Source organism: Nyctereutes procyonoides, unplaced genomic scaffold, assembly GCF_905146905.1.
Source record: "Nyctereutes procyonoides isolate TBG_1078 unplaced genomic scaffold, NYPRO_anot_genome, whole genome shotgun sequence".
Lineage (NCBI taxonomy): Eukaryota > Metazoa > Chordata > Mammalia > Carnivora > Canidae > Nyctereutes > Nyctereutes procyonoides.
In genome coordinates, this window is record NW_026575049.1 from 42,497,904 (window position 1) to 42,517,186 (window position 19,283).

The following is a 19,283-nucleotide window of genomic DNA, read 5'->3' on the forward strand; positions in this document are numbered from 1 at the left end:
AATATAAGCAAAACATATGCTTTGCTTAACAAATGCACCTTTCTCAAGGTTTTAATGCAATTTAATGGGTGAGAATGAGTTTTAATGAATCATGCCTCAAGGCTTCCATTTTATGACACATGCCATCTGGGAGAAATAGATCTATGGGAGTCTGCTTGGCCAGCTGTGTCAGGAACTCCCAAACGACCCCCACCCCCCCAACAGCTTGATGATTTGCTGAAATGACTTATGAGACTCAGGAGCTCTTGCTTTACTGCAGTGAAAGGATACAGATCAAGGTCATCAGAAGAAAAGCTGCACAAGTGAAGTCCAAGAGTAAGGAGGCCCAAGCTTCCAAGAGTCGCTTCCCGCGGAATTACATGGAGACACACTGAATTCTCCCAGCAATGAAGCATGTATAAAGTGTTGCCAACTAGAGAAGCTCACCTGAGCCTCAATATCCAGTGTTTTTATTGTAGTTCAGTCACATGGGCACTATAGTGTCCAAATGACTCATCTTAGCTACTCAGTCTCTGGGCCCCATAGAGGTAAAGTTGATCCTGTGTGGCCCAGGGCCTCACAGAAACACTCTCACGAAGGAGGATGTGTCATGGCCTCAGAAGTTATCTTCCAGGAACCAGCTGAGGGCCAGTCCTCCTGAAACAGGTCTTTCTTTGGAATGTGGAGGGCCTGAGCAACTGTGGTCGGCTGAGTTAGCTCCTTACCTACGTCCCGTGGATATCGTGAGGATTAAACAAGTCAGATGCCCTAAAAGATACATAGTATTATGTAAAGGAGATATGTAAAAGGCAAATAGTGATACCTGTTTCAAAAAGGAAAAAAAAAGAAATATCATTTTCTCAAGCAGTAATCAAATTACAAAGTGAAGCAAATGGATTGGTAACCAGGTGGGTAGATTTGAATTGAAATGCACAGCCCAGCTGGAAACTGCCAAGGTTCTTAAAGTGGGGACAGCTTTAACCATGATGCCAGGGGATGTCATAATATTCAGATGGTAAAAATACACAAACTTCCGGGAGTCAGCTAAAGTATGTCTTTCCCACATCTCCGTGGACTCCTTAGACACCAAGGTTCCCAATACGGGCACAGGATCTGCCACACACATAATCGGTCTCCATTTTCAGCTTTAAAAAAATACTCCCAAGATTTTGTAGGTTAACTCCCACCAATATTATGTGTTATCTACTGTCGTACTAATTTAATTCCTTCCATCCCATAATATCCTACCTCTGCAACAAATGCAGCCTGAGAGCCAGAGGAGGAGGCTTTTGGTGCTCACCATTTCAGAGTCCCCGTACAGTCCCCACCAACTTTGTATTAGCAAAATACCACAGACTGGGAGGCCGAAACAACAGAAATTTATTTTTTCACAGTCCAGGATGCTGGAAGCCCAAGATGAAGTTGCCAGCAGGGCTGGCTTCTCTTGAGGCCTCTCTCCTGGGTTTGAAGATGGCCCCCTTCTTGCTTGGTCCTCCCTTGGGCTTCGTCCTCTGCGTGTCCCTCCCTGCTCTCTTCTTATAAGATCAGCAGTGCCATCAGATGAGGACACCGCCCTTATGACCTCATTAACCTTAACTGATTAATTACCCTCAATTACTTCTCTAAAAACCCTGTTTTCACATACAGCCCCACTGGGAGGTGGTGGTTCACCATTTGAATTTGAGAGGCAAACAGCTCACTCCATAGAAGTCTTCTTGATATTTCATGATCAATACCACCACCAATCAAGGCTATAAGATTCCAGAAGTTTCCAGCCACTCCACCCTTTCAGCTCCCAAGACAACTGAGCAGAATGGTAACAGCATGACTCTATGAGGGCTTACTACAGGCCAGGCACTATTCTAATTATGTTATATGAATTTATGCATTTCATCCTCATGTAGGAGTCCCAGGGGACCTATGAACAGTCCCATGATCTAAACCAGGGGTTGGAAAATGTTTTCTGTAGGGGGAGGATGGCAAATTTTTTAGATGTGGGGCCATATGGTTTCTGTCACACCTACTCAACTCTGCTGTTGTAGCATGAAAGCAGCCACAGACAAATGAGTGAGACTATACTCCAATACAACTTTTTTCAAGTAGACTGAAATCCAAATTTCATATAGATTTCATGTGTTGTAAAATATTATTCTTCTTTTGATTTTTCTCCATCCTCTAAAAATGTAAAATCCATTCTTATCTGTCACACCAAACACAAGTGAGAGGCCATCGTTTGCCTGGTCTAAACCAATTGAGAACTAAAAGAGTAAAGCAGAGGGAACAGCAAAATCTCACTTTTAACATTGGTCAAGCCAGCATGGAGAATGTGGGCAAGGAGACTCCCAAATTTGACAGATTCACACAGTCTACAGCACTTCCACCCTAGGACCTCTCTGAGCTGTGGCAGGTCTTTCCAGTTTATGGCAGAGACTGGGGAGAACAGAATGGATTCTTCCTGCAAGAAGATGTCCAGTATCTTCTTTCAGACTCAATGATTAACTGAAGTCTTAGTATTGGAGAGAGTCAGGAGTGTTATCCTGGGGAGTCCACCTCATCACAGCACCAGGAAGTCTCCATCTTCCCACACTGGTACCTCACAATGCTGCTAGGAGGCAGGAACTCTTTGTGTCTGTTTCTTACAGGTGAGGAAACTGAGGCATAAAGAGGTTGAGTCACAGGATTCAAGTCTAAGGGGCTGATTAGGAGCCCATCCTCTTTTTTTTTTAAGATTTTATTTAAAGGAATCTCTACACACAACGTGGGACTCGAACCCACAACCCTGAGATAGAGAGAGAGGGAGAGAATGGAAGTCACATACAACACCGACTGAGCCAGCTAGGTGCGCCCGGAGTCTATGCTCTTAACCACCTCACTATATGCCTTTCACGTCCTTCTGCATTTACTGTCTATCAGAATGCTCAGTGATACTGACTGTACAAGACAGACGAGGGAAGAGTACTCCACCTCCCTTTTTCCTAACTGTAACTGGCCTCAAGCAAAGGGGAAATGCAAGGTCTCTCCCGCTGCCTTCTCTCCTTTGATGTTGGAGAACAATCCATCATAAAGATTTTCTCATTTAGCCTTAGATAATGAAATGCAGCGCCAGAATAATCTCTTGGGGTTATAGACTGATGGAGAAGGGAAATGATCCGGTCTACCCCAAAGAAGAGCTTCCCTGTCTTGAACCCACTCACGTTAACTTACTGTAGTTTCACGTTTCGATGAGAACACTTCCTTATGATGCTCATCATGCTCTTACATACCTTTGAACTCTGTGAAGAAGGCAGGCAAGAAATTTATGTCCTCACTTTACCAAAGAGGAAAGTGAGGCTGTGTCCTTGGGGCTTCAGCTCACAAGGTCCGTGGTCGCACCGAGAGCAGACACCGTGCACTCCCCATGACTCAGCTTCTCTGCACAGCCCCGCAATACAGGGTGAAGTCATTCAACATCAGAGCTGCAGCGTCCCAGCCCCTTCTGGATACTCAGTAGACAGGAATGGTAGAAAAATGTTTGAGAATTCTGCAAGTACATAGACCTCACAGCATGCACTTCTCAAAATAAAATGTTCATGATTTAACTTTGAAGTGGAAAAAATAAGATAAAAGCTCTATATGAGGCAACTCCAAGTGATGAAAATTCCAAGTTTATTTTAAAACACACATTTTTATTTTCTAGCGTATGTTTTTATAGTCTCCAAATCTTTTACATGAAAATTATGTTTTTATCTTAAAAAAGAAAAATTTGTATTGTTTAAAGTTTTTTTTTTTTTTTTAAGATTTTGTTTATGTATTCCTGAGACACACACAAACACAGGGAGAAACAGGCTCCATGCAGAGAGCCCGACACGGGACTCGATCCTGGGTCTCCAGGATCACACCCTAGGCTTGAAAGCAGCGCTAAACTGCTGAGCCACACAGGCTGCCCTGTTTAAAGTTTTAAAATACAACTGCAGGGGGTCCCGGGATGGCTCAGCGGTTTAGCACCTGCCTTTGGCCCAGGGCCTGATCCTGGAGTCCAGGGATCGAATCCCATGTCAGGTTTCCTGCAGGGAGCCTGCTTCTCCCTCTGTCTGTGTCTCTGCCTCTGTGTGTGTGTGTGTGTCTCTCATGAATAAATAAATAAAATCTTTAAAAAAATAAAATAAAATACAACTGCAGACTTCATTAATCTAAAAAACAGTAGGAAGAAAAACAGTCTTTTAAATGCATACTCATAAGAAACAAAAAGAAATCCCCAGGGGTTAAAAATGAAGATGAAAAAAACCCCAGAACCAGAACTTTTCTAGTGGGGTATACTAGTCTGGGAAAAATAAAGGCTTAGGTTTTAATGCAACAAGAAAGAAGAAACAATAGCTTGGGCTGGTCAGGTGATGAGTTAGAAATAAGGTCCCTATATAAAATCAGACCTCCAAAGAGCTACACTTTCAATTAAAGATTGGGATATCTTATTAATTTTAGATATCCCTATCTTATTTTTTAAAGATTTTTTAAAAATTTATTTATTCATGAGAGACACACACACAGAGAGAGAGAGAGAGAGAGGCAGAGACACAGGCAGAGGGAGAAGCAGGCTCCATGCAGGGAGCCTGATACGGGACTCGATCCCGGGTCTCCAGGATCAGGCCCCAGCCCGAAGGTGGTGCTAAAACGCTGAGCCACCCAGGCTGCCCTAGATATCCTTATCTTATAAATCAGTTAAGTGTATCTTGGGCATCTATTCTACTATTTATGTTTCTACTGACTCTTGCTTATTCCTGTGAATTATGGACTGAGCTCATCTTTAACAAAGCTTTGTCTGAGAATCCTTTGAGGATTTCCCCAGGGTTACTGAACAGCCCAAGAGAAACACATACACACACACACAAACACAGAGATACTAAAAGTTAGGGAATCCCTCAGCAAAACCATCAAAGCTGATCACCTTAGAGTAAAGTCCACTAGTCGGAAAGCCATACCTATGCAGTCAGAATTTTCAGTTGGCTGTGAGGTACCACATTTTAAATATAAACAGTCAAGGAAAACATTTGAGGAAAATCTCTACCATGCAAAATGAACAGATAAAAAGAAGTAGGGAAAATTAAAACAATACAAAAAGAAAGAAACATTTTTTCCGGACAGAAGATAATATATAGCAGAAGAATGAGCTTTAACCAAAAAACAAAGCTCTTAAAGATTAAAAATATGATAACAGAAATAAAAAAACTCAACTGAAATATTAGAAGGTAGATTTGACGTAATCTTCCAAAAAGTGGAATAAAAGGAAATAGATGAAACATATGAGAAGAACAACAAGAAAATTAAAGGACTAATCCAAAAGGTCCAGCAGTTAAAATAAAAGAATTCCAGGAAAGATGAGTTGAGAAAATAGAAGAAAAAATTATCAGATATAATTGAAGAAAAATTCTTCAGAACCAAAAGACGTGAGTCTCCAGATTTAAAACTATTCACCAGGTACCCAGAATGATGGATTTACTACAGCATTTAGTATAGCATTAAATATACCATTTACTACTCGGCCAAACTATCAATCAAGAATGAGAGTAAACTAGGGGCACATGGCTGGCTCAGTCAGTGGAGCATGCTACTCTTGATCTTGGGGTGGTAGGTTTGAGCCCCACATTAGGTGTAGAGTTTACTTAAAAAAATAAAAGAAAAAAATAAATAAAAGAAAAAAAAAAGAAATCAGAATAAACTAATCACATTCTCAAATAAACAAAACCTCAATTTTACTTCCAATGTAGTTCTTCTCAGAAAACGTACATATTTTGGGCAGAATCATTATACCAAAATGAGAAGAAAGAAAAAGGAAAGAAATGATCCTACACAGGACCAGGGAAATTTCTCATTGATAAAGCGAGTTCCCCTGATTATGGTCATGCAACAAGCATGAAAGTACCTGTACTGTACAGGTGCGAGCCAGCAGATGATTCCCAAGAAGAAAAATATGAACTCAGTGGAATACGGCTTTTTTCTTAATTGAGATAGAGTTCAGATACCATAAAATTCACCTTTTAAAATGTGATGTTCCCTGACTTTTAGTAAATTCACAAGTTTGTGCATCTATCACCACTACCTAGTTTCAAAATATTTTCATTTCCCTCAAAATAAACCCCATGTGTATTTGCTTTCTCTTCCCATTTCCTCTTCTTCCAGCCCTTACAGCCACTAATCTCCTTTCTGTCTCTATGAATTTGCATATTCTGCACATATATACGCATATATATATGAGTTATGTATCTATATTACACATACACACCTTGAAGTATCTTCAGAGTTTACCCATACGATCAGTACTTCATTTTTTTAGAAGTGAGAGAGATTTTATAAAGATTTTTTTTTAAGTAATGTCTGCACTCAATGTGAGGATTGAACTTACAACCCCAAGATCAAGAGTTGCTTGCTCTACCAACTAAGCCAGTCAGACACCCTAGTACTTCATTCCTTTTTAAAGCTGAATAATATTCCACTGAATGACTTATCCCACATTCTGTCTATTTGATGCCATTTGGTTTATTTCTACTTTAGGGCTATTATAAATAACGCTGCTAGCAACATCTATTACAAGTTTTTGTATGAACTTATGTTTTCAGTTCTTTTTTTTTTAAGATTTATTTATTCATGAGAGACACAGAGAGAGAGGCAGAGACATAGGCAGAGGGAGAAGCAGGCTGCCCACAGGGAGCCCTATGTGGGACCGGATCCTGGATCCTGGGATCATGCCCGGAGCTGAAGGTAGATGCTCAACCACTGAGCCACCCAGGCATCCCATGTTTTCAGTTCTTTTGAGTATAATAGAATATATCTGATATTTGATTGTGCTAAAAGGAAGTTTGGGAATGAATAAATGGTAACTTTGTAGAATGCTAACATAAAATTAAAAAAGAAAGAAAAAGGGGAAGTTATTACTAATTCCAAATGAAAACAAAAGATTGAATAAAAACTTTATTCATAGTGGCTTATGTAAATGCTGTGTTCACTGTAAACACAATATTTATATGAATAAAAATAAAAATTATGATATAACTACTTTAGGAGGAAGAGAAGTGAGTGCGTGCATGTGTGCATGTGTGTAAGGATGGAGATCCAGACATTGGGCCCTTAAAGTATTTCACACACCTTTTAGTAATTGATAGAGCAAGCAAACAACAACAACAAAAATAGCAAAGATATAAGAGATTTGAAGACATTTCAGAAGCTTGCCGTAATGGTCATTTGTAGAACCTTCACTGAACAGTTAGAGAAAGCCCATTCTATTCAGGCATAAAGCAGTTGACCACAAGGCTTCAAGGCTGATTTCAACAAATACCAAACAAAAGATACCATATGGATAACTTTCTGACCAAAATGTAATTAAGTTGGAAATCAGTAACAAACAATGGGACTGGAAAAAGAATTATCAGCTGAAAATTACAATTTGAACAGACCCACTGTATTCACTCTCTGTGCTATGTAACAAACTAACACAAACATGGAGGCTTGGAATAGCACACATTGGTTATCTCACAGTTTCTGTGGGTCAGGGTTCTGGGCATGGCTTAACTGAGTCCTCTGCTCAGAGTCTCCTGAAGCTGCAAGCAAGATGTCAGTGGGGCTGCATCCTTCCTTTTCTGGAGCTCTGGTCCTCTTTCTAGCTCCCATGAGTGTTGTTCCTGGTGGAACAGTTCACTTCCTTGTGGTTGTAGGACTGGGGCCTCAGCTCCCGGAGGCCACCACTGTTCCCTCCACTGCCAGGACAGGTCACCTCACAGCACCTGACCTCTTCCAGACCAGCAGGAAGGGTAAGACAGTCTGTCTCTTCCACAGTCCCTAAGTCTTTCTCACTGCCTGTGACATCTTATAAGCATGGGATTAACATCCTGTGACCTTTGCCATATTCTGTTGGTTAAAAGCGAGAGCCGGCTCCCACGCTCCCACGTTCTGGGAGAAGGATTATAGAGGGTGGAGCAGTAGGGGGTGGAGATGATGAAGGCCATCCCAGAATTCTGCCTACCACGCTCACTGAGAGAATAAGAAATCATGATGGAAATTAACAGACTTCACCCATAGCTGACTTATGAAATATTTTATTAAAGAAGAATTGACATTTTAATAAGTCATATTCATCTACCTTTGTGGTTTGTGCATTTTGTGTGTTGCTTAAGAAATTCTTTCCAACCCTGAAGTCATAAAGATTTTGTCCTAAAAGTATTAAGGCTTTGCTTTATACATTTAAATCATTAATTTCATTAATTCAATGTAGAATTTACTTGTACGGGGTGTGATATAGGGATTTATTTTTAGATTTCTTTTCCCATACAGATAGCCATTTTTTTCAGCACCATTTATTGAATAATTAGAACCTTGCCTGCTAATTTCTAATTCAGTCTTTGGTGTATGTCAAGGATTGTGTAAGCATGGATCTATTTCTGGGTCTTCCAGTCTGTTCCCTTGCTTTATCCTTACACCAATACCCATTGCCTTATTAATATGGTTCTTCTACATCAGGGTTTGCTATCTGGTAGAGGAAGGCCTCCCACCATATTGCTCTTCTTTATCATGGTTTTGACTATTCTCAGACTTTTGTTATTCCATGTGAAGCTTAGATTCAGCTTGCTTAGTTCTACTTTAAAAATACCAGAATTTGGGGTGCCTGGTTGACGCAGTCAGCAGAACATGTGACTCTTGATCTTGGGGCTGTGAGTTTGAGCTCCATGTTGGGTGTAGAGATTACTTAGACATAAAATCTTTAAAAAATACCAGAATTTGAATTGAAATTATGTTATCTATAAAGATTAATTTTGAGGGGCACCTGGGTGGCTCAGTCAGTTAAGCATCTGCCTTCAGCTCAGGTCATGACCTCAGGGTCCTGGGATCCAGCCCCACATGGGCCTCCCTCCTCAGTGGGGAGCCTGCTTCTCCCTTTCCTCCCTTTTTTGTTCTCTTTCTCTCTCACTCAAATAAATAAATGAAATCTTTTTAGAAAAAGATTAATTCTGGGAAAATTGACAGCTCCATTAAATTGGGCTTCCCCATTCATGTGTATGGGATAACTCTTCCTTTGCTTAGGCCATTTATGTATTTCAATAAAGTCACAGTTTTTTCCACCAAGGTATTACACAATATTTGTTACATTTATTTCTAGTATTTTATAGGTTTTTTTAACCATCTTGTATACTTTTTAGTATTTAAAAATGATTTTTTGCTTATAAGTAGCAATGCAATTGTTTCATAATCTTATTCCTAAACTCAACAATCTTGCTGAGCTTTCTTCTCAATACTGATGTTCCTAGTGTGGATTTTCTTGCATTTTCCTTTGTATACAGTCATGTTATTTGCAAATAACTACACGTTTGTTTATTATTTCCCAATCTTTATACAAATTTCTATTTCTTGTCTTACTATAGAAGCCACAATATCTAGTAATATGGACACGCTTGTCATGATCCATGAAATATAACATATGTGTAGGATTTTGATAAATAGCCTTTGCCCTAGTTTGGTGGGAGATTTAAAAAAAAACATAAATGGAAACAAAAGCAAAATAGGTAATTTGGACTTGATGAAAAAATTTTAAATTATATTTACATACATCAAGTCGAAATTAAAATGGGGAAAGATTTGAGCAACATTTCTCCAAAGATAGATACATGGCCAATGAGCACATGAAAAGGTGGGCAATGTCATTAGGGGGAAATGCAAATAAAACCCAGTGAGGTACCACTTCACACTCACTAAGCTGGCTAGACTCACTAAAACAGTGTTGTCAAAGATGTGGAGGAACTGGCCTCACACACTGCTGGTGGGGATGTAATATAGTACAGCTGCTTTGGAAAACAATTCAGCTATTCTTCCAAAAGTTAAACGTAGAATTGCCATAGGATCCGGCAATTCCCTTTCTAACAGTTCCACCACTGAAAAACATGTCCACACAAAAACATCATTTGTAAGGGCCAAGGGCAGCATTATTTGTAAGGACCAGAAAGTGGGAATAACCCACATGCCTATCAGCTGATGAATGGATAAGCACAAGGTGGTCTCTCCATACAATCAAATAACATTCAGCAGTAAAAAAAATTAAAAAAAAAATGAAGTTCTGATTCAGGCTACAACATGGATAAACTTTGAAGTCACTATGCTAAGTGAGAGAAGATAGTCGCCAAAGACCATATGTGGTATGACTCCATCCGGATCGACCCAACAGGCACGTCTATAGAGGTGGGACAGTAGATCAGAGGTCGCTCGGGATGGGGTGGATGGAGTGAAGGGTCAGGAATAAGGAATGTGCCCCCAACAGGCACAGGGGTTTTTGTGGGGGGTGATGAAAATGTTCTAAAATTAGATTATGGTTTTGGTTGCACTACTCTGAATATCCTAAAAACTCTCAACTGTGCACTTCAAAAGGGTGAATTTTATGTAAATATATATACTATATATATCAGTAAAGCTATAAAAATTAAAAGAGATAAACAACAAATATGTTTCCCACATAACTATGTGTCATGCAATATTTTATCAGGCAATCCTAATGAGAATTTTTAACTAGGAGAATTATATTATATCATATCATACCGTATATTATATTACAGAAGTAGAGTGGTGTCCCGAATACAGAATACACCCTTACTGCCAGGTGACTCTTTCAGTGAAAGCAGGTCTTAGAAGAAGTCTGCCACCGTGGAAGCACTTCTAGCAAGCAGTCACAGATATAGTCACAATAACGTTCTCATTATTTCCAATGTCCCTTACGCTGAGGGAGGAGCCTCCACGTTCTGATAGTGACGTCTGAAGACCCTTGTCTCAGTCACCCTGGATCCAGGCAGGTGCACCGCACTACTTCAGGAGCACCTTTCATACAGTCTTTAAGTGAGTGGCACCCCCTAGAGTTGTGCAGAGCAGCAACATGATTCAGGACAGCGGCTCCCGACTGCAGTCTTGCAGAGGTCAAGCTGGCACGTGCTCCCTTGACTAAGGTCCTTTGGGGGTTCTCTGCTGCCCCGGGGGTGCAGGCCAATGTGTAACTTACCCACGCACACCTCCCACATAGCCTGTGCCAAAGTATTTTTAAAGTGATTATGGACAGTGTAAAAACCTGAATGATACAACCAGCTGTGTGGCTGCTATTTTTAATTTTTAATAAAATCCTCAGTATTTCAGGTCAATGTTCTATCATTTTAATATGTGAAAAACGTTCTCTGAATGCAGAAAAAATATCGTTGACCCGGAAGACCCCCGATGTGCCCGGTTGACGCTCACCGGCCAGATGATTGCAGTGCCTCCAGAAGAAGTAGAATTTGCCAAGCAGGCCATGTTTTCAAGGTTTGTATATGCTTTCAAGTTGATTTGCCCCAAAATAAACCTCAATAAAAAACAGAGGTGAGGACTGTGCTATTTGTTGCCTTTGAAGCAAATGACAGTAATGGTCTGAGTGGCCCTCGGGTGGCAGCACTGCCAACCTCACGCTGGCTGTCTTGGCTGCTCCAGGTGGCAGCAGAGGCTACACAGCATCCCAATTGAGGCACTCTTCCTTGCGCCCTTGCAACCATCCACAACACCCTGCCTTGAAATGGAAATACCTGGACTTTGTAGAGAAATCAACCCAACAAACATTGTCAAAGGGCCACGCTAAGCAAAGCACAGTGCAGAGGTGAAAGAGCGCCTCTCCAGTGTGGTCCTGTGATGCCTCCGTCTGACTCATGAAGATGCTGGCGGCGGCAGGCTTTCTGCCCCCACCCACCCAACCCACCCACTGACTGAGTCAGATTCTCTGGAGAGAAGATTCAATCTAAATTTTAAAAGCACATTCCAGGAAATTAGCATGAATGCTGAAGTTTAAGAATCACTGCTGTAGGGGTTCCCAGTGAGCAGGAGGTTAGAGATGGTGAGAGGTCAAGGGCTTATGAAAACGTGAGGAGGGTGTGTGCATGGAGGGGTGGTCGCTCGGGTGTGGAGTCTGTCTCCATGGGTCAGGGGGGTGGCCTTGGTCAGAGCCGGGCCAGGGAGTGGCAGGTACCCTCCCAGAGTTGCAGGTGAAACAGGCAGATTAATACTTTGTCTAAGTTAGAGTAATATGAAAGCAAGTGGAGAAGCGGTGTGGGTGACACTTCAGGAGGTGAAGCATACAGGAGAAGCATCAAATAAGTAGTAGGAGAGGGGAACCCTGGCTTCTCAATGCAGTGGAAAAGAGTTTCACATCCACAGAGAAAATTGGAACGAACTCCTGAATCGTATCGTGATCAGATACATAACACGAACGCAGGGTTTTCTGAACATAGACTGAGAGAAGAACAGAGAGGGTGTGTGTGCCCGCATGCGTGATATACTTTCAAGCCCAGCTGTCCTCTTTACTTCTAAACACTCCTCTTTTGTGTTATGATAGGCAGTGAGAAGAGGCCAAAATCTCAGGGAGACCGTTGGGTTCGTTAAATTCATTTCCTGCCGTCTGCATCACGCAGGCATGGTGTTGCCAAATTTTTCACCACTATGTTACATGGGTCCCTTTATCTCCCACTTCGACTAATTTCATCTTTAGCTTCTTTTAAGCCCCCACTGTGAGTCTCCTCAAGTTCCTGCCACCTGCCCCTGGTTGCCTGCATGCAAGGCCGGTGCCCCCTGGATTAGGATTTGCTACACCTGCCCCACACCTGCCAGTGCCAAAGTGTGTTCCAGTTCCAAGTACAAAAGGTGTTGGCTTAAAATAATGACAATCCTTTTATTATCTTGGCTGCGCAAACATTTGGAGTGTTGGCCCATCACATCAGCAATTTAATTTCAAGTGGTTTGGGGGAAAAACCCAGTTCATTGTAATGTACTTTCAACTTCTCTGTGCGTTTACAGTTATTTCAAAACAAATTGTCTCTTATAAGAGGCCATGAGCCTGTTACTGCATCTACATTGTCACAGACATCCTTCCCAGCCTGCCTTTGGTCTTTGAATTTTGTTTCTAACATTATTTGATATGAATATAATTTTTTAATTTTATGAAATTTTAAAGAAGTGAGCCAAGCCCCTGCCCTTACGAATCATGTGTGTGTGTAGGGTTACACGTGAGTGAGAAAGCAAGTCAGTGAAGGTGGAGTGCAACGTTCCCTGTCCATTCTGGCTAACTCTCTACTTGGTTCAACAGTTCTAAGCCTCTGGCAGGAATGGAGATCTTCCCATGAACAGATTCATTTCATGGGCTCACAATTCTTTTGATGCATCAAGCCTGTCTTTGTGTTTCCTGGTAACAGTAACCAGCATTCACTGAGCACTTGGTCTGTGCAGGTGCTTCACATGTGCAGAGTTGTTTGCTCTCTGCACAACCCCATGATCTGAGCACTGACCATCATCCCACATGATGGGTAAGAAGAGCAGGGTTTGAGAGGCCAAACGGCCCATGAAGCATCATAGCTCATCAGCAGTCAGCCTGGGATTGGAACCAAGGAGCCTGGGACAAGACTGGTTTGCCCCTCGGTGGAGGTACAGTTTCCTGCCTTCCTGGGATGTCCCAGCCCCCATCCCTGGCTCCCTGGCTTCTGCCTCTGGATCCACCCAAACGAGGCCTGGGTTCTGGAGGCCTGCCTCACCTGGCCGATGCTAGTAGTCTGGACCGCTGCCCGGGGAGGGCGCACCCGCTGATGAGAGTGGCTCTCTCGTGACCTCTCCTTTATTTCTACAGACACCCCGTTATGAGGAAGTGGCCTCGTCAGTATGAGTGGTTCTTTATGAAGATGAGGATAGAACATGTCTGGCTTCAGAAATGGTATGGAGGAGTATCTGACATTTCGAGGGATGAATACTTCAGAGCAGTCCCAAGAAAGGCCTGATGCAGTAAGAAGAAAGTCCTTGGGGTTTGCAGGAAATGAAAACCTTTGAAGTCACGCTGCCAGACGGCGACTGATCTGCTGTCTGTCTGGTTGCAGGCTTCACAGCCGCCCCGTCATCATCATGGCAGAACGAGGGAGGGTGACCAGGGAACCCTGTGCCAGGCTGGAGATTAGAGTGCTCGTTTGCAAACCCCCAGTTCCCACAGGCACTCACATATTTAGCCTCTGTATCGTACTCAACCCAGTCTCACTGACTTGGGAATCATCGTTGGTTGTCAAAGTGACCTGTTGAGACAGTTGCTGTTCCATTGCTTAGGACAAAAAAAAAAAAAAAATGTGCAATGTGATTGCATTGTATTGTGAGCATATTTTCATTGCTTGCTGTGCCCAAAGCAGTCTGGATTTGAAGCTCACCGCAACCACAAAGGAACTAGATATGCCTCACATGGCTACAGTCTTGTGTTTGGGGTGAGCACGCAGGGCTGCTTGTCTATGGAACACTCATCATGCTACTTACTGGACTGCAGATGCATTATGAAGTCACATTTGCTAGAATGTATTAGGCACTTAGGAAGGCTTTGTCCCACTGTAACATGACAAACTGCATGAGAACACAGAGTCCTGCGTGCAGCCCCATTCTGGTGAGCAGGCCTTGGTAATTCATTCTTGAGGCAGGACAGCTTCAGCACCAAACTCCCCAGATCCCAACTGCTAATGCTTCTGTCAGATGGTTCCCTTCCCTTAGGCATGAGGAGTGGCATCCAAAATAAGAAGCATCTCATTCTGTGGTGTGTAGAGAGGAGAAGGGCATGGGGGAAGTAGAGAAGGAAGCAAGGACAATATACAAGAGGAGGAATCCAGGAAGTCAGTAATTGAAGGCACACTCCCTGCCCAGCCTTGGACCAGGCCCTTGGCAGGATCATCTCATGTAAGCCTTACAACCAGTGAGAGTCATATCATCATTGCCACTTACAGACGAGAAAATTGAGGCTCAGACAGGCTAAGTCAGCGTCCCATGGTCTGACTCCAGAAGCTACTGCTTCTGGTGAAGTGGTACTTAGATGATTTCCAACCTTAAGAACAAGACAAGAGTGTTATTGAAATGCAGGGGTGGTCATTGAATCAGCAAAATCAGTAAAGTGAGGATTAACCTGTCTGTGGCTGATTTGCCATGGTTAACTAACAAAATAACAAAAACAAAAACAAAAAAAAAGTCTCTGAAGTTTTATTGTTACTACAGATTAAAATTTTCTACAAATTATATGCAGGAGCTCCTGGTTTTGCAAGAAACTACGTAGTACCTGAGCACACATCTAAGGCCTATAGAGGGCCTATGTGTATACATCCAAGACCTCTTACATTGACCTCTATAAAGATCTAGTAGTACCCAGTTTTCTGTCTTTTTATAATGGCTATGAACCCTCTTTGGTGGGTTAGGTATGTTGTATAACATAAAAACACAAAACTATAGGAAATATACACTTTTTAAATAAGTAAAATGTTATTGATGGTTATACTTTTATTTAAAAAATTAAGACATGAATAGAGTTTGAGATGTCAAAATATATTTTAAGTGCCTATTACTAAAAGCATAGAAAGATGCATGGAATTCTTTGTCAAAAGCCAATTACTGAAAGGATTCCTAACAATAGCAATTTCTAATATATAAGAATAAGGTAACTTTGATGGTACTTTTTATTTCCAAGTTAAAAATTATGGCTACCTTCAATTTAGAGGTAAGAGGGGAAAACTGGAAGGATAAACCACATACTCCATAAGTCAACCTCATACCTTAATTCTTTGAGCATCACTACCTCCTAGTTCTGTCTTACGAATAATGTTCCTATGCTAAGTTTGCTTTTATAAGGAGGTTCCACTTAGCTCATTAATGGCCTCTCTGCTAGCTTCAAGAGGCTTTGCAGTTGTGGGTGCCATTAAAAACCACTGCTGAATGTTATCAGTTATTTATCCAAATTATAGGGAATGAAGTCTAAACAGGTTGGATGATAAGAGTGTTGAAGATACATCTGTTTGAGAATGATGGGCCCCATCAGGACAGTATGTTTCTGCAAATCTCTGGATATTTACATTGATGAAAATGTTAAAGGCTGTCCTGGAAGTTCCACACATGGCAATAAACAAGAAAAAAAAATTAAATGCATATGATTGGAAAGAAATATCTCTGTTTACAAATGACAGGATTGTCTACATAGCAAATTCCAAAGAATCTACTAAAAAAAAAAACAAAACAAAATTTCCAGAACTAGTGGATTCAACAAGGTTTCAGGATACAAGATCAGCACACAAAATTTAATCACATTTCTAAACACTAACAATGAACAAAGTGGAGACCAAAATTAAAAGCACAATGCCATTTATAATAACTCCAAAGAAATAAATAGGTATAAATTTATCAAAACATGTACAAGATCTATATGTTAAAAATTAAAAGATGTTAATGAAAGAAATCAAAGACCTAAATAAATGAAGAGATATACCATGTTCATGGATTGGAAGACACAAAATAGCAAGGATGTCGGTTCTCTCCAGATTTAGCTATCGTTTAATGCAATTTCTGTCAAAATCCCAGCAAAGTTTGTAGACATATTCAAGTTTATTCCAGGAATTCCAAGACATAGGCCTTGGAATAGCTAAAACAGTCTTGTAAAAGAAAAATAAGTAGGAGAAATCACTCTATTCAATATAAAAATTTATATGTAACTACAGTAATCAAGACAGTATGGCTTTTATTGCTGGAGGCACAGATACATAGATCAACAGAACAGAATAGAAAATCTGGAAATAGACCCACACAAATATATTCGGCTGGGTTTTATATAAAGATGCAAAAGTAATTCAATGGAGGGAGGATAGTCTTTTCAGCAAATATGTTAAAGCAATGGGATATCCACAGGCAAATAGAAACCTCAGCCTAAACCCCATACCTTATGTAAAAATTAACTCAAAATGGATCATACTTCTAAACATAAAATCTTAAACTATAAAGATAATAAACAATCCATAAAGGAAAGTGTGATAAATGACTTCATCAAAGTTTCAAACTTCTGCTCTGAAAAAGACCATGTTAGAAGAATGAAAAGACAGGCTACAGACTGAGAGAAAATATTTGCAAGTGTATATCTGACAAATGACTAATACCTAGAAATATATAGAGAACTCACAAAACTCAATAATTTTTTTAAAAAAATCCAATTCAAAAATGGAGAACATATACAAACATTTCACTGAAGAGGATATACACATGGCAAATAAGACCATGAAAAGATATTCAACATCATTGATCATTAGGGAATTGCAAATTAAAACCACAATGAGATACCACTATGCACCTATCAAAATTCCTAACATATAGTAACAACACCAAGTATTAGCAAGGATACAAAGAAACTGGATCAGTCATACATAGCTGGTGGGAACGTAAAATGGAACAGCCACTCTGCAAAACCATTTGGCAGTTTCCTATAAAACTAAACATGCAGCTGCCATACCACTTAGCAATTGCACTGTTGGGCATTTATCCCAGAGAGATGAAAACTTATGTTCACACACAAAAAATGTCCATGAATGTTCATAGCAGCTTTATTCATAATATTCAAAAACTGTAAACAACCAGATGTCCTTTAATGGGTGGCTGGTTAAACATGTGATACATCCATGCCCTGGAATACTACTCAGCAATAAAAATAATCTCTCATACAAGCAACAACTTGGATGAATCTCCAGAGAATTATGCTGAGTGAAAAGTCAATCCCACAGGGTTACATACTGTACAATTCATTTATACAACATTTTTTTATACAACATTTTGAAATGCAAAGTTCTAGAAATGGAGAACAGATGAGAGGTTGCTAAGGAGGAGTTTGGAGAAGAGAGGTGAGTAACCAGGAAGGATCCTTACAATGGAAACATTCTGTGTCTTGACTGTATCAATGTCAAAATCCTGGTTGTGGTATGGAATAGTTTTGCAAGATAGTACCCTTGGGGGAAACTGGATAAAAGGCAAACGATCTCTTTGTATTATTTTCTACAACTCTATGTGAATCTACAATTTCTGCAGTTATCTTAGAATTTGCAATTATCTCAGAGTAAAAAGTTTAATACAAACAAAATATAAGACTTAGCAGACCTACTAAGGCATTTATGCTATCTCATTGGTCCTTAATGAAATGAAGAACTCAACTATGTGCCAAAATCTAGCAGAACAGACATTAGTTTTCTTTAGTTAACCATTAATGTATGCACTTGTGAAAGAGAAGATTTGTTTTCTAAATGTATTCAATTTAATATTGAATCCAAATTAATAAGAATTCAACAGATTCAAATAAGATTTTATGTGGGACACATAGAAAGGGAGGCTGTCTTCAAATTTCTGACATAAGCATGTTGAGTAAGCTGTAGGTACTGTAGGAATCTGAGTCTGTATATACTGATTCTCCCCTGATTATAGGAAAGAACTATACTCCTAGTAACATTCCTGGAATATTCCTAAATGTTCTGGGAAAGAAGTCTTCTTTTGTTTCTGTGAACAGCTATATCCTGACCCCTATGGTTTTATTTATAGTGACTGTACATATCCATGATGTTGACATAGGATAATTCTGATATTACTTGTTTCAATGTACCTTGTATATATTAACTCATTATGAGAGTTATTTTTTAGTTGAAATGTATTTCTGCAATTTTTCCAGAAAGTCTGTATTTCATTTTTAATGATTTATCCATCAAATATGGTCCTGAAAATAAAGCTTCTCTAGAATAATTTACCGATGCACATTTGATTGCTGTAACAGCAAGTCAGTTATTAGAAAATTTGAATTATAATGAAGCTATGGTTTGTCTATGCTATGTAATGCATGTGGAGTGTGAAATCTATTTTCAACACTAGATATGTCTATTTAACCAAAGACTATTTCATTTTTGATATGATTCTTGTGCTCAATTAAAATTATGATGTTTATATATAGGCATTTCATGTAATATTGCAAATTGACATTATTAGAGTTCTAAGAAAATAGATGCTATTATAATAAATCAGCAGTTTAATTTCCACTAGAAAGAGAAAAAATTAGCAGGGCAGCTGTGTTGATAGGATTTTTTTAAGGCTCTGAGCACGATGCACTTAATTTGCAGATTTGGAAATGCTGATGTAGCCACACCTTGGTGTTTCCACTCTTGGAAGTACTTGCCATTTTTAGCATACTTGTTATTCCTGGAGTTCAGTGCTACGAAAAAGCTCCCTTTCACTGCTGGGAAAACATGCCCAAGGAGTCCCACATTGAGTGTGGCAAAAACTGACACAGGCCTACAGGAGTGAGGAATCCTGCAGCTTCCACAGACCACTGACCAATATTCTGGCTTCTCAGAGATGTTCTTGTCCAGCATGTAGTAACCAGTTGGCCAATTTACCCAGGACTGAAGGCTCTCGAGGACACAGGGCTTTCCATGGTAGAGTCAAGGAGGTCCAAACAAAGCCAGATGTATTGGTCACCTGCCTGCATT

General features: G+C 40.3%; 1 protein-coding gene across 1 annotated transcript in view; it reads left to right on the top strand.

Annotated features, from left to right (window-relative positions):
- Window positions 1-18,698, top strand: part of CREG2 (cellular repressor of E1A stimulated genes 2) — a 35,914-nt gene extending 17,216 nt beyond the window's left edge. The window contains exons 3-4 of the mRNA XM_055329389.1: window positions 11,161-11,274; window positions 13,616-18,698. Coding sequence (XP_055185364.1) covers window positions 11,161-11,274; window positions 13,616-13,763 — 262 coding nt within the window. The 3' untranslated portion in view covers window positions 13,764-18,698. The remainder of the gene's footprint in view (window positions 1-11,160; window positions 11,275-13,615) is intronic.
- Window positions 18,699-19,283: the final 585 nt, after the last annotated feature.